Source organism: Amborella trichopoda, chromosome 9 (assembly GCF_054954075.1).
Source record: "Amborella trichopoda isolate Santa Cruz 75 chromosome 9, AtrichopodaSantaCruz75HAP2 v2.0, whole genome shotgun sequence".
Lineage (NCBI taxonomy): Eukaryota > Viridiplantae > Streptophyta > Magnoliopsida > Amborellales > Amborellaceae > Amborella > Amborella trichopoda.
Genome location: NC_142344.1, coordinates 16,983,593 through 16,998,054, shown reverse-complemented (window position 1 = coordinate 16,998,054; position 14,462 = coordinate 16,983,593). Strand labels below are relative to the sequence as shown.

General features: G+C 35.2%; 1 protein-coding gene across 4 annotated transcripts in view; it reads right to left on the bottom strand.

Annotated features, from left to right (window-relative positions):
* Nucleotides 1–2,765, bottom strand: part of LOC18424523 (uncharacterized) — a 36,208-nt gene extending 33,443 nt beyond the window's left edge. For 2 of the 4 annotated variants that reach the window (XM_006829109.4, XM_088848520.1), the window contains exons 1-2: nucleotides 2,676–2,765; nucleotides 973–1,721 (exon numbers count right to left, since the gene is read on the bottom strand). In XM_006829109.4, the coding sequence (XP_006829172.1) occupies nucleotides 973–1,682 (710 nt within the window). In that variant the 5' untranslated portion in view covers nucleotides 1,683–1,721; nucleotides 2,676–2,765. Of the gene's footprint in view, nucleotides 1–972; nucleotides 1,738–2,675 lie in introns of those variants that run through there. The other 2 variants (XM_020676615.2, XM_020676616.2) reach the window with 2 other exon arrangements.
* Nucleotides 2,766–14,462: the final 11,697 nt, after the last annotated feature.

The window sequence follows — 14,462 nt, the reverse complement described above, 5'->3', positions numbered from 1 at the left end:
TAAAGTTGTCAGTTTAGACATGCATCTTGTGTTAGATATAGACACCCACGTCCATGAAACACAAGTTTGTGCATACTTAGTGACGGACTCATAAGATGGCGGGATACTCGTACTCAATGTCCAAGAAACAAAAATAAGCAGTTCACCTCACCTCAAACTTTGCATTCACTTCCAATCTAGTTTCATAGAGTGTTGATGTCCAAGACATCAAGCCATCCTGGATGAGTACTAGATGACCCCTTACCACAAATGTAGCAATGGCAAACTGTGAACTGAAGACAGATGATGGTTCCCAATTGTAAATGTTCTTTCTCTTGTGATCTTCTGAAAAGTTAAATAGCAAAGTATGACTGAAATTGCATTTCAGCAACAAAATATTGAGATTGAATTGTGGGCCTCACACAGAAAAAATTTACTTTGGGATGCAAAAGTTGACATAACTACATGCCAACTTTGAATAACATCAATATCTCTCTTCAAGGCAAACATAACGTCTCAACAGCTCGCATTAAGTGTTATGTGTAATCACAGTGATTCACATAAAATCCTCATGATCATGCATCCCTTGCATAAAGTGTATCAAGATATCAATAACCAATAAAGCAAAAGAAGTATCGGGATGTACTAATATTGATCTTTCATAGAAGACTATTTAAAATCTCAATATTGCAGAACTCTTGGGTGCTTCCTACAAGAAATCTGAGGGCTTTACACATGTCCCAAAACTGCCCATTACCTGCCATGATTGTTCTTTTTGATAATATCCCATGATATGATTCTTGAATATGTAAAAATAAACCCATTTGTTCTATAATAACTATCAAATGAATTAGGAGGAATAAATCTATCTGTACCAAAGGAAATAGTAGGCAAACAAAGAAGGATGCAGGGAAACAAAGGCGAACTCATATGTACAAAAGAATAGCAGCATCAATATTTCAATACAACTAACATAAAAGAGATAAATGGTACCTGCTGTCTCTATCTCTTATGTCCTTATCCTTGTCTCTTTCTGTCAACTCTTTTTCTCGTTCAGCCTCCCTATCACGATCACGGTGCTTTCCAGAATTGCTGCTGCTTCTGCGTGATCTCTCTTGCTCACTCTCCCTCTCCCTTTCCCCTTCACGATCACGTTCCTTGTATATATCTCTCCCCCTCTCACTATCCTTCTCTCTTCCATTTCTGTCCTCCCTGACTCTGCCTCTCCCTCTATCTCTATTTCTGTCTCTTTCCCAAGCTCTATCTCTATCCCTTGAGCTTCGGTCAGAATGCTCTTTGCTGCTCCTCTTCCTATCTTTCTCATCTCGGCCTTTTTCTCTCTCCCTATCTTTCTCATCTCGGCCTTTTTCTCTCTCCCTATCTTTCTCATCTCGGCCTTTTTCTCTCTCCCTATCTCTCTCATCTCGGCCTTTTTCTCTCTCCCTATCTCTCTCAAATCTGTGTCGCTCACGCTCACGCTCATCATCACGAGAAGACCTTCCATTCTCATGCGATCCTTCCTCTGATCTCGCCCTCTTAGTAGACCTAAGCTCAGTTTCTCGGCCACTCTCATCTTCCCGGCCCCTTGAGTTTTTGCAGTCCCCATCACCTCCTGACTTTATGACTTCTCCATTAAGAGATTTCTTTGACAATTCAGGGTTCTCAACAGTTTTTTCTAGGTACTCATACTCATCAAAATCCATGGTAGCAACTTTGGGGATGACTTTGCTGCTGCCCTTTGCCTAAATTCAACATTCACTATCATTTTTCAAGGAAAATCCAATTATCAAAACCAGTGTGGCAGGACTCGCCTGGGGCAAGGTAATTGGCTCTGGGCTGAGCCAAGTATCTCAGCCAAGTCCATATATGTACACCAAGAAGAATTGTTAAAAAATAAACAAAGTTAAAAATATGATAAAAATAGATAAAAGCAGAAAAAAATAAAAGAAGCGATATAAATCACTAAAAAAACTATAAAAGATCAAAAAATACATAAACAATGGATTTTTTAAAATTTTAATTTATACCATGAATCATTCGGAAAAAATAAAAAATAAAGGAAAACAATTTTGGATCATGTGATAAGAAAAGTCCTTTTGTTTTTTTTTTTTTTTTGAGAAATGTTAACGTCATGTGATAAGACAAGTTCTCCAAATCATCTCAAAACCCATCAAATTCATCTAAAAACATATTTCTAATTATTTTTTTTACTTATTTTATATTTTTAACGTCTCTTTTGGTGCTCTGGCGAGTTGCCGTGGAACTCGCCCCTATTCGGGTCCTGCTACACTGATCAAAAGAGTAACACAAAGTATTTTACTTTAACAAACTGAGCTTGTGAGAACAGTAATATAAATGCAACATAGAAACAACTTGATGAAATAATCTCATATGAAGGACACCTCTGAAGCATCTCATACAAAAATCTATCGAGAAACCCCAAACAGAAACGAAATCAAGTTGGTCACCAAATTCGTTTTCATCAAATCAGAAATGACAGAGACAATGGAACTAATCAAAACTAGAAGAATTCAAGCTTCAAATCCCTAATTAAAGATACTACATTATTTTGATACTTACGAGAAAACCCAAAAAAAAAAAAAAAAATTGGGGGCAGGGTGGTGTTAAAAAACGGCAGAGCACATAATGAAGAGAGAGAGAGAGAGAGAGAGATAGAGAGAGGAGTTTCTTTGTACCTGAGGAATGAAATTTGGAATGAAGCGGAGTAAGGGCTGGAAGAGAAAGAAGAGCAGCCGGTCCACGAAACCGACTCAGCCTGCGATTCAGATGAAGACAATATCTATCGAGTAAGCTTTCCGTCCGTCGCCTACTACATAAAACTCATATCGTTCTCCTATACTTCTCCCTGCCCAACCGTCCAATCTGAATGGACGGTTGAGATGGCCTCAATCACAATCCCACGTCATTACATTATTTTATTTTTAATATTTTTCTACAAATTATTTTGATATTAAATTTTGAGGGTGCACTCCTCTTTTAAACTTGCCCCGGTAAAAAATATAAAACAACATAGTTTCAATAAAATAGAATGATCAAAATATCTTTAATATTTTTAAAATATTTAAAAAGTATTTTGATCGTTATACTTTATCGAAAAAAAAATTTTAATAATCTTTTTAAGTGCGTCCCATTGATAAGATGGCATCACTACATTATTTTATTTTTAATATTTTCTATAAATTATTTTGATACTAAATTTTGAGGGTCTACTTCTCTCTTAAACTTGCCCTTGTAAAAAATATGGAAGAAAATATTCTCAATAAAATAAAATGACTAAAATATCTTTAAAATATTTAAAGAGGATTTTGATCATTATATTTTATCGAAAAATTCTTTTTAATATTCTTTTTAGGTGCATCCCATTGATATGGCACATTGCCATATTTTTTTATACAATTTGTATAAAAAAACTAAAAATAAAATATTCTGGGAGTCGGATCTAGATCAAACGATCAGTGGCTCACTTGATCAAAATTGGACGGCTGGATGGGGAAGTATAAGTATAGAAACCTTTCCCATATACAAAAGCCTTGCAAAGTTGAATTTTGGAGCCTGAGAGCCCCTCTATAGGGTAAGACTTCATTACATGCTTTTTTCTTTAATAAAATAAAATAAATTATATTGTCAAACATCCTCAATAATAAGAAGGAAGTTTACATAAAGGTGAGGCCCTAAACAATCAAATTAAGTCGTACCTTAAAAATTTATTGAAAGAGGTTATTTTAATGCTAAAAATCTTTCAAATTCGATCTTCTCGACCTCAAGATGTATGGACCTGAGAAAAAATAGATTTTAAGTCTTAGTACTACAACATTTTAAAATTTTATAATTAGAGATGAAAAAAATTTAAGGCCATTGTAAATATTGATGATACTGAAACAAAATATTTCCGCATTATTTGAAGGTTTTGTACGTTAGTTTGATTGTTTAGGACCTCGGCCATAACAATTTTATTGTACGTTAGTTTGATTCATTAGGACCTCGGCCTTAACAATTTTATTGACACAGTGGTTCCGTTTTAAACTTCGAGTTAGGTACTTACTAATATTTTCCTTGACTAAATAACCTAAATATCTTAATTTATTATGAGTTTTAAAATATTGAGTATATTTTAGATTAAAAATGGTGCTGGGTTTAGAAATGAGCATTTAAGCCATTTGAGCCAAAGATATTTTTAGCTCTATTTATTTTAGACTCTACGTAAAAATATGTTAGTTTAATAAAAAATTTGCTTCAATATATTTTTAGAACACGTACAATTTATTTCTCTTGGTTAGAAGAGCTACTTGGAAGGATTCTTTTAATATGAAATTCTCGGACCCACGTAAAAACTAGTACATGATTAGTCTCAATAAAAACATTGAAATTTTGAGTTTGCTAACACTTAGATCTCAACATCTAAAAATGGTATGATTTCTATCTAATCTCAAGAAATAACTTTTTTTAAGTGCATAAAAGGTACAATTAGGGGGGAAAAAAATTTGTTGAGGTTAATTTATGGGTTGAAGAAGTTATATCCCCAAAATTGGGATCCTAAAATTGATTCTAGGTGCGATTTTACTCAAGGGAGTAAATGGACTTTTGACTTACTTAGGAGTAGACTATTTTTTGGCTATTTTTAAAATCTAGAACATGCACTCAATTTGAAATCCAAAAGAAACAAGAGTATTTAAGTCATTTAGCTTAAGTAACCTAAGTGGCTCAATCACCAAAATGTTGTGATATCTTTGGTCCAAATTTAAAATAATGGATATTTTGGTAAATGATTTTTAACAATAACTATTTTATTGGTTGTCAGTTAATTTAACCACCTCATTAATTTGATATATTGATATTTTCGTATTTGTGTTATCAATATTTAATAAAAGCCTTTAATTTAATATTTAAAATTTTGTTTGATTTAATCTTAGTCCTTAAATTTATGTAGTTATTCGCGTATGGTTGGGCATACGATGAATTCTAACTTTTATTTACTCTATTTCCTTTTTATTTTTTAAAATATAAGCAATATCACATTTTCCAAATTTTGTCAATTTTTAGTTACGATTATAATTATTTGAAACATGGTTTATAATGGTTATTTTTAGATTTTTCTCTCACTTTTCAAAGCAGGAACTTTATTTCTTTGAACGTCCAAGTATCAGATAAATTCGTGATTTTAAGAATTTCTTTAATTTTTTTATATTCAAGTAAAATAGAATATTGCACCAATATTCCAAGAGATACCAAGATGCTGGGGGGTTCTTGACCACCCAACACCGGGCGGCCGCCTGGCCAACTCAAGTGGAAGAATATCCAACTATTTTAGGTCCAAATTATGTGCATAAAATGCATATTGAGGCATAACACATGAAGACTGCATAATACAATAGTCCATCCATAGTCCATACACTTCATACTATTTGTCGATACTCCATGCACATAGTAAAAAAATGCATATTGAGGTCCAAAGTATTTGAAGTCTGGAAAATTAGTTACTAATAGATTAAGAAAAATAGGAAAATATAATCCAAAAGTCAAATTCACTATTAGACATAACACAAGTCCATATAGTCGATAGTCCATATGCTCCATATACTCCATAGTCCATATGCATAAGAGGAGGAAAAAAAAAAGAAAGAAATATAGACTTGAAGACTCAAGTCTTTAGCCATCATCAGGAAAAGTAGGATTGAATGTATCATATGCATCGGAGTCAGGGTCATCATCATCAGAATCATCTCCCTCCTCAATATAACGCTATGCAATGGAGTCGAGCTCATTATCATCGGAATCATCTCCCTCCTCAACATAACGCTCATTTTCTTCTGTTTATTCTGAATCTGTCCCCTCTTCCCCTCCCCCCCAAGTCCACCCATCCTTTGTGAAGATTATCTAGTTGTCCGCCCGTCCTTTGTGAAGATTATCTAGTGGTCCTAGGAGGGTCAACTGTTGTACTTGAAGCCTCCATAACCATATTCCATATCAGCCTGTCGTGCCTCTTGACCTCATCATTAACAACCAACCACTTCATGGCATTCTTCATGTTTTTGTTCTAATGGGGTCTCTTTTTTTTGCTTAGTAAATCTTCCCTTCAAGAATCATGTGAGTAAATCTTCTCTTCAAGAAATCGAACAAATTCTACATAAACTAAAGTCATTTAGCCTATTTGATTCAAGCTTGTTTCTTTAATTTATATGAAAACTTACAAACATATACAATAAAAATGAAACATTAATATTAGAATTTACATAGTAATAAGTAATTAACAATACCAATTAGTAAATTATAAACTAATAAAATAATTTAATCGTTCACATTAAACTTAAGTAGTATAGAACATTAGTAACAAACATATAATCCCAATAATACTCCAATTTCACTCACAATTGGACAACATAGCGATTAACCATCTTTTCTAAGTTTGAAGCACTAAACCTATGTTAGGTCCACCAATTGACTACGAATTTATTATGAATTACAATTATATATGAAATATAAAAAAAACAAACAACAAACATGAAACTTGAATTTGAAGACCGGGTTCAGCATATTGTTACCATGATCAACTTTGATTCTTTGCCTTATTGCCATTGCACTCCAAAAGACTTCAATGTGTACTTGTAATTTATTCGTTCATCCATATAATGTCTTGGATTTCCTAATTAAAGACTAGCACATCCAGACACTTATTAAATCCAATCATAGTTGTGTCATTTGTTGTATACCATTATCAGCATAAAAAAAAAAAGGTTGGGTTCAACCAAATGCATGCAATAGATAGTATCACTACCTATCCCACTTCTCATCAATAATCTTTGAAACTTGCTCATAGTGGCTCTCGTCATATCCAAATTATGGGCTCTCTTTCTTGCAACTTTCCATTGCCTCATATATGAAGCCCATGGAGGGCTCATCACTGTCAATCATACGCAGGACTGGGACAACGGAAAAAATACCTTAAAAGCATCCTTCACCCCACCAAAAAAGTCTAAGATAAGATAATATCTCTCACTGACTTCCCTTTCTGACACTTCACCCACTTGCATGCACTCCAATTATCATAAGTGAACAACTGCCTCAATTGGACTTCCCTCGAATGTAGGCTATCTAAACATAGAACCTGGGAGCAAATCTTGTGATCCTCAACCCTATTATCTACTTCTGCTTTATAAACATGTGCATCATTGAGGGTGAGGATGTGGCTATAGATGTAGGCTGTAATTGACTTAGCTTTCCTAATTGTGCCTACAATGTTGTTCATACCTCCAAAAGGCTCAATCATGAGGTTTATGTAGTGTGCATGCATGATGTCCAAAAGATATGAGGGTAGTCATGTGCAACAAATTAGAGGCAAAAACATTAAGAGCAGCATTATTTGTGACAACCTGAATAACATATTGCTCCCCATCCTAGATGGTGTTAACCAACATTTTGCACTATGTATATCGTTAGAGGCATAAATAAACTTCAAAAAGTAGTCCTCAAAAGACAATTCACCAACAAATTCATACGACTTCTTCTCTTCTTGTCACTCTAAGGACCCCCCATACTGAGCCCATGTATTTTTTTGCGCGTCCACAATCTCCCTCGTGATACGCACCTCTTTTTTCAAAAGAGGTTTTGAAACTCATAAAAGATTGGGGGCTTCAACCCAAACGCAGCTTGCCCAATTACCTCTGTCAAGGTGTAGAACCTACTAAGACAAGAGGCATTTAAAGGAATGCCCGCTTCATAAGCCCATCGAGTAATATACTAAGCAACTCTCTCTCTCTCTCTCTCTCACTCTCCTCTTTGATTTTATTCTCCATGGTATTTTGCTTCTTGGTTTTCTCTAACTACAACCTCAAGGTCAAGCAGGGTGAAAAAAGTATCTCTATGCCCCTAACCCAAGGTCTCTTAGGTCCACTAGATCTAATTAGACCTCCCGTCCGTTTCCTAGACTGGGACAAGGCAAGCTGCTCCACCTCCTCACCGCTCTCATTATTATTAAAAACATGAACCCTAGTCCTTAACTCTATTGTACATGCATCTTTTTCTTCTTTTGAAAATTTTACTAAATTCATTTAATTCCTAATCTCCTCCTTAATAGCATCACAAACTTTTTTTACAATGGGCAGCATCCTCTAGCTACCTGCAAGATGTCTTGTGAACCCGTTGATACTCTCATTGATATATATTTCATAATAATTGTATCTTATATAAATTTTTCTAAAGGATTTGGGATTATAGCCGCATTTCCAACCCAAATCTACTTCTACTTAGGTGGCTGCCTAGGTGCTACATGAGCCACTTTTTTAAACTATGATCCCACCTACCATAAATTTCTTTAATAAATCAATTATGATTTGTATCATTATAAATATCTAAGCTCGTGAAAAGTAGCATATTTGAAGAAACAAATTTGTTTTTTTCCATAAAATCGAGGAGTAGCTTCTTTATTTTTTATTTTTAATTATAATTTACTTTTAAAAAAGAAAAGCTTATAGCAACATACAATAAAGAATTTAAAAAACTAATTAGAATCTATGAATACAAACAAAATATTAAAAATTTGATGTACATTCTCAATGAAGAATACAAAAAGTAATACATTTCCAATCAAATACAAACACAAATTGAACAAAACCCTAGTTGGGCTCCAAGCAAAAACTCTCTTCTTTTTTTTTATTAAAACATGAATCTTCCTATTCTTTTCATGCATGACTTATTTAAGCGCAAATACTATTTACTTAAATAAAAATAGCTCGTAAACCCAACTTAAAGTAAAAATACCTAATGTGACCTTTACTTATTCCAAAATAACATAAACTACAGTTAAAATAAAAAATAAGCTAGAATTACTAAAGAAAACAGTCCAATCTGTGTTTGTTCTTCATATTTTCTTAGTAGCTCGTCTTAGATTTGGATTCTCCAAATAGATGTATGTGTTGGGCGAATCTGATATTCGAATGGTGGATCGTTCTCACTTGGAATACTTTCTTTGTCATAATTCTCCCTCGATTGAACAAAAATCGTCTTTGAGCTCTCGCCATTGACTTTTCTCTTTTTCCTTCTTTATATATATATATATATATGGGGAGGAGGCCTTTAAGTCCTAGAGCTCTATGCGACAGTTCCTTAAGAGGCATGATGAAAATAATCTTGATAAATATTTGTAGGATTGTGGCCTTTCAATGTTATGACACCATTATTTTCTTATAGTTCTTAATCATAGTGGAATGAATAAGAACATTGTGTCTCATCGAATTTGTGCGAAATACGATTTAGAGTTGGTAATTACGGAGTTACAAAACCTCAGGTCATGAGGAGCGGATTGAGAAGCAATAACTAAACGGACTTATGGTTGTCCTTAATCATGCTCAGTATGAGAATACTTCATAATCATGCAAGCTAAGGCATGACTATTTATGTTATATATATGTATGAGGTTATGGGTCAAAGAATATTTGTGATTTTGGTACTTCTAAGGATTATTGAAAAATTATGACTAAAGCCCTTTGTATGAAGGTTAGGCTTTGAGAGAGTGAGACAAACCCCTAATATCTAGCCTTCTCACAACATATGTATATGACAATCACAAAAAGGGAAGCTGCACTTCTTTAGGATTGATCCACTGAGAAGAGGCATGCACATGTACTAAAGGGAGTACTCTTGCAAACTCCCGCATTTGCAAGAGTAAATATCCTTAGGGTCCAGCTATAATCCACTATAATTTCGGGACTTGATCACATATTGGGTTAAACTTTGATAAACCAACGATGAGGCGTTACCAAACACAATAGATCATGGGTCTTGCTGGATCAATTTGAAAAAATGACTCAAAGCTCTGCAATTAGCTGAGTGGAGTGCCCAACCATCTAATTTTGTTTTCTAAAAGATAATAATTTCCCTGAAAATAATTTTATTTGGCTCAATATTTAGTAATTTTCTAGTATTTTTTGAAATTTTTCTAGAACCAAAAGCATGTTTTCAAAACTTCTTTTAATCAAATACCAAAGAATGACAAACGCTTTACAAACCTAGGGTCCAAATGGCCAATGGGCCCCACATCCACCTAGCCTATGTGCAATACATTAGCGCCATGTCAGTAATATGTTGCTGAAGCAGGGTTGATTACAATCACTTTATAGTTTAGGGCTTGTTTGGATTCCCACTTTATTGTGGTGTGATGTAGCGGATTATAGTTTTACTTATTTTGACTGAATCAATTTGTCACAGGGTATTTTCCATTCGATGTGAATAAAGTAACTTTGTATCATTTGTCACCTTATTACAAGAGAAATGTACAAGCTAGCTAAGAGATAGAGAGATATCTTTTTTAATCTTGTAAACAGATAAAGTCAAAAAATAAGAATAAAATAGGGGCATGCCCTTCCTAAGCTTGCTCTCTCACACATTTAGTCAAAACACCATGGGCATTTTGGTAATTTTCAGATATTTAAATTTTGAATTTTTGAAATTGAATAAAGAAAAATTAGAAATAGATTTTTTGACAAAATGCGAATAAAGATGTGAGGCCAAAAGCTTTTCTCTCAAACCGTAGATGCTTTATAATCGGGGGCCTATATTAGATCAAATTGAGGCTTCTACAACATTCTCATTAAGAAACAATACAAGTTCCATAGATCCTCTCTCTCTCTCTCTCTCTCTCTCTCTCTCTCTCTCTCTCTAACACAGGGTATAGATGGACGGAAGGGGTTTCTGGCTCGCTATGTACATGCGTAATGCATGTGTGGTCAATGTTCAATAACCACATGCGAACTGGTATTGCACGTTATTTAGCACACAAGGATTCTATGCAATTTGTGACGTGAGTGGGAATTAGTATTCATTACATAAGTGTGGCCATTAAATGCCTTATGAGTGCTTGTGATAAACATTTTGATAAAATGGAACATGAACTCATTGAGAGTGTGGTCCCTCGTGGACCATACTAAGCAAAAGATGTTTGTTGACACCGTACTGATCTTGACGAGTTAGGCTAGGCGGTTGGAAAAAACCTATGTTACCTAGGCATAGAAAATTATCTGGTAAGGGTTTTAATAGATTATCCCTTGATGAGGTTGGAGTATACCCGGATGAATGAGCCGAGAGATTGTGATTATTTTGTGTGATGGTGGCCTTCAGAGACGGGGGCCAAAAGACCCATCCATGAACCATCACACGGCATGCACAATGATAGCCATTTCAGGAACGCAAACTTCCTTTTAAGTTCAAGCTTATGCATGTGCGAGAGATACCCCCTATGCGCCGTAGGAGCTATGGTCGCATCAAGTCTAGGTGATCTTGATACGTCTCTAGGGAGAACCAGAAATCCACAAACTGCGATTACAACTCTTTAGCTCATCGGCCAGACTTTAGTGACCCACTAATGAGCTCCAACATGGACTATGGGTTATAGGAAATACTAGGTTGGTTTGATAAAGCAAGTGTGGACTGTAGTCCACAATTGAAGGTGGAGTGCCCCAATATTTATTATTTAATTCCTATACCATATGAATCATTTTTCCCATCTAATGAATTTAATTATGTTTGTTTTAATGATATATGATTTTTAGAATTATTAATTGGATTTTTTTAGATATATAGATATTTTAGTTATCAAATTTGAATTTATAAAAACAAAGATATTGATTTTAGATTGATTTAAATATTCAAATTAATTTTAAAATATTGTATTAATTTTTAAAAAATATTTTAAATAATAAAAAAAGAGATTGATAGGATAATCGTTAAAGGAAAGAGGGGGATAAATGTTTTAGCACTTTCCATAATGCTGATGGCCCATATATGGAATTGATAATTCAAATCTCTCACCTCACAAATCATCCAAGATCAATAGTTTATATTCAGTCTCACAAGAAGATACAAACCAAAAAAAACCTTGATAAACTATAATCTTGTTCAACCACTATAAATAGGGGGATTGATCCCTACCCAAATCTCTACAGCTAATTCTCATCTCTATCTCTCACATCCCACAAAGGGGGTACGCCCCACTTAGAATATCTCTCTCTCTTAAGAAAGTTTTTTTCTCTCTCTCAAGAGACCCAAAGGGGCACGTCTCACTCTCTCATCTTTGATATATCTCTCATGGTGGTTCCCTCAACTCTCTCACGATCTCTCATCTCTGATTAGGGTTTTAGTAGAAAAAAGAAGCATTTCTCTCAAACTAGGTTGCTAAAGGGATTCACCTAAGAGTTTGATATTTTTGATAAAGGAGTTCATTGTTTTATTAGAGGGTTTGACCTAAATTGCTTTCCCAGTTGAGATTGAAAGTGGATCGTTGATCCAGCATCAGATATTGAAAGTGGATCGTCGATCCAGCATCATCGGATGGTGGTGACTTAGTGTGGGGTATAATAGGTCCGGTTGAGGTAATTTCCGACACTCTCTTTTTGTTCATAATCATATTTAATTATATTATCTTTATGTTCCTAAGCATAATAATTGTGGATATTTTCTTTGTTTAAAGAAAATTGGTTTAGTGGCATCAAAGTTCTTAAGATCTTGGATTTGTTAGTTTTATTTTCTTTGAAGCAAGAGTTATTGTAATAAGACTACTTGTAAGTGATCTTTGCCCAAAAAAAAAGAAAAAGAAAAAGAAAAGAAAAGGAATGAAAAAAAATAAAATAAAATAATATATCCATCAGGCAAGATCACATTAATCTTTCTTTCTACGTGCATGTATGGTACATAGGTGTGGGTACAGTACATTCAGTACTACACACATTGGGAGGTTTAGATTTATTTATTTTTGGTTACATTGGGAGGTTTGCCGTTTGCGGTGCATTTTGATATGTGTGGTGCATGCGCATGAATAATGCATTCTCACTCAAATGGAAATGCAAGATGCACAATGCACCCAAGGCATAACGGAGTGATATAGCATGTTGTGCATAACATGATGATGTGAACCTGTACGGTGCATTCCATATAATACGATGTTGTGACAGCGCGCAGTTTTTTATTATGCATTTGTTTGGTGATTTGCGGATTGCACACTGCACAAAGTAAAGTAAGGAATGTTAAAAGCCCGGACGTAGTGCACACGGTGTGCACAATGCTCATTCCAAGGGCAGGCGTTGCGCCTCCATTTTGCACATGACTAGAGCACATTGAGTAGCACAAAGCGCTGACTTTAGTTGGTTTTTAATAGGTTTGTGTGTGCTGTGGTGTGGTGTGCTGTGTGGGCACTTCATGCATCGTGGTGCATAGCATATTCTACATGTGTTTGGTTGTTTACATATAATACTAAGTATAATTTATGTTGTGCTCAGTGCGCATGTGTCATGCGAACGTAGTGCATATTGCACAATGCGCGGGTGCACAATGCTCGTCACAAGGGCAAGCAACGGCCCACACTTTGCACATGAAAGTGCACATTGAGTTGCATAAAGCGCGTGTTAAGTGGTGTTGAAGCCATCCCACACTAAGCGAATGTAGACACAATGCGCAAAGGATGGATGAACATTGCGGGCGCGCGTCTGCCTGATATCTACAGTGCATGGTGTGCGTCGTGCAGAACATACGTGGGTGTACAGTACATTCTATACTACGCACATTGGGAGGTTTGGAATTTGCGGTGCATTTTGATCATGTATGGTGCATGTGTATGAATAATGCATTCGCTTAAATGGGTAAACAGGGCAAAACAGTCCTCCAGGTATTTGAAAACATGACACAAAAAAAACTCGCCTATTATCGCACAGAAGAAGCACGGCTACAGAGCACCGGACTTGCTTCAAAGTAAAGAGAGAAAGTATGCACAATTTTTAGAGAGAAACATAGCAGAGAAAAATGGAGAAAGAGAGAGAATCGAGTCAAAAAAGTTTATTAAAATTGGGAAGTTCAATACCTATTTATAGAGTGCATAGTGGAGCTTAGAAGTGGTTGTTCATATAAACGGTTGTGACTATTCACTCTACACCCATCCAACAGTTATTGATTGCTGAAACAGCCAACAGACTCTACGCCCATGCGCCTAGGCTCAACGGGCCATTGGATTACACACGCAGTCATCCGATGCATCTTGTTAGGTCTGGGTCACATCTTGTAAAAATGGGGCAAGTGAGTCCTAAGCGCGACCTGCACCCAAGCAGGTGTCGATTTGAGCAGAAGTGGAAAGTACACCAACACCCTTGCACCCACACACGAATGACACTTTACGTATTCCGTACATGCACCCACACTCTCATTTCTTCCATGAACATAAAGCATGAGGATGTTCCCACATGAATACCACTCTTTGTACACTTTATTCTTCACGTGGGACTAAAACCCAGTACTTTTTCTCTAGCTACTAAAACTTAACAAGAAAGTATATTTTTTTTAAATAGAAAAGGTTTATATAAGGATGGAAGCTTAAAATGTAGCATTACGGATGCACCTCAAAAATTCATCGACAAAGGTAGTTTTCATGTTGAAAAACCCTTTGATTGATCTTCCCGATATCGAGATGTATGGCCATGAAAAATAAA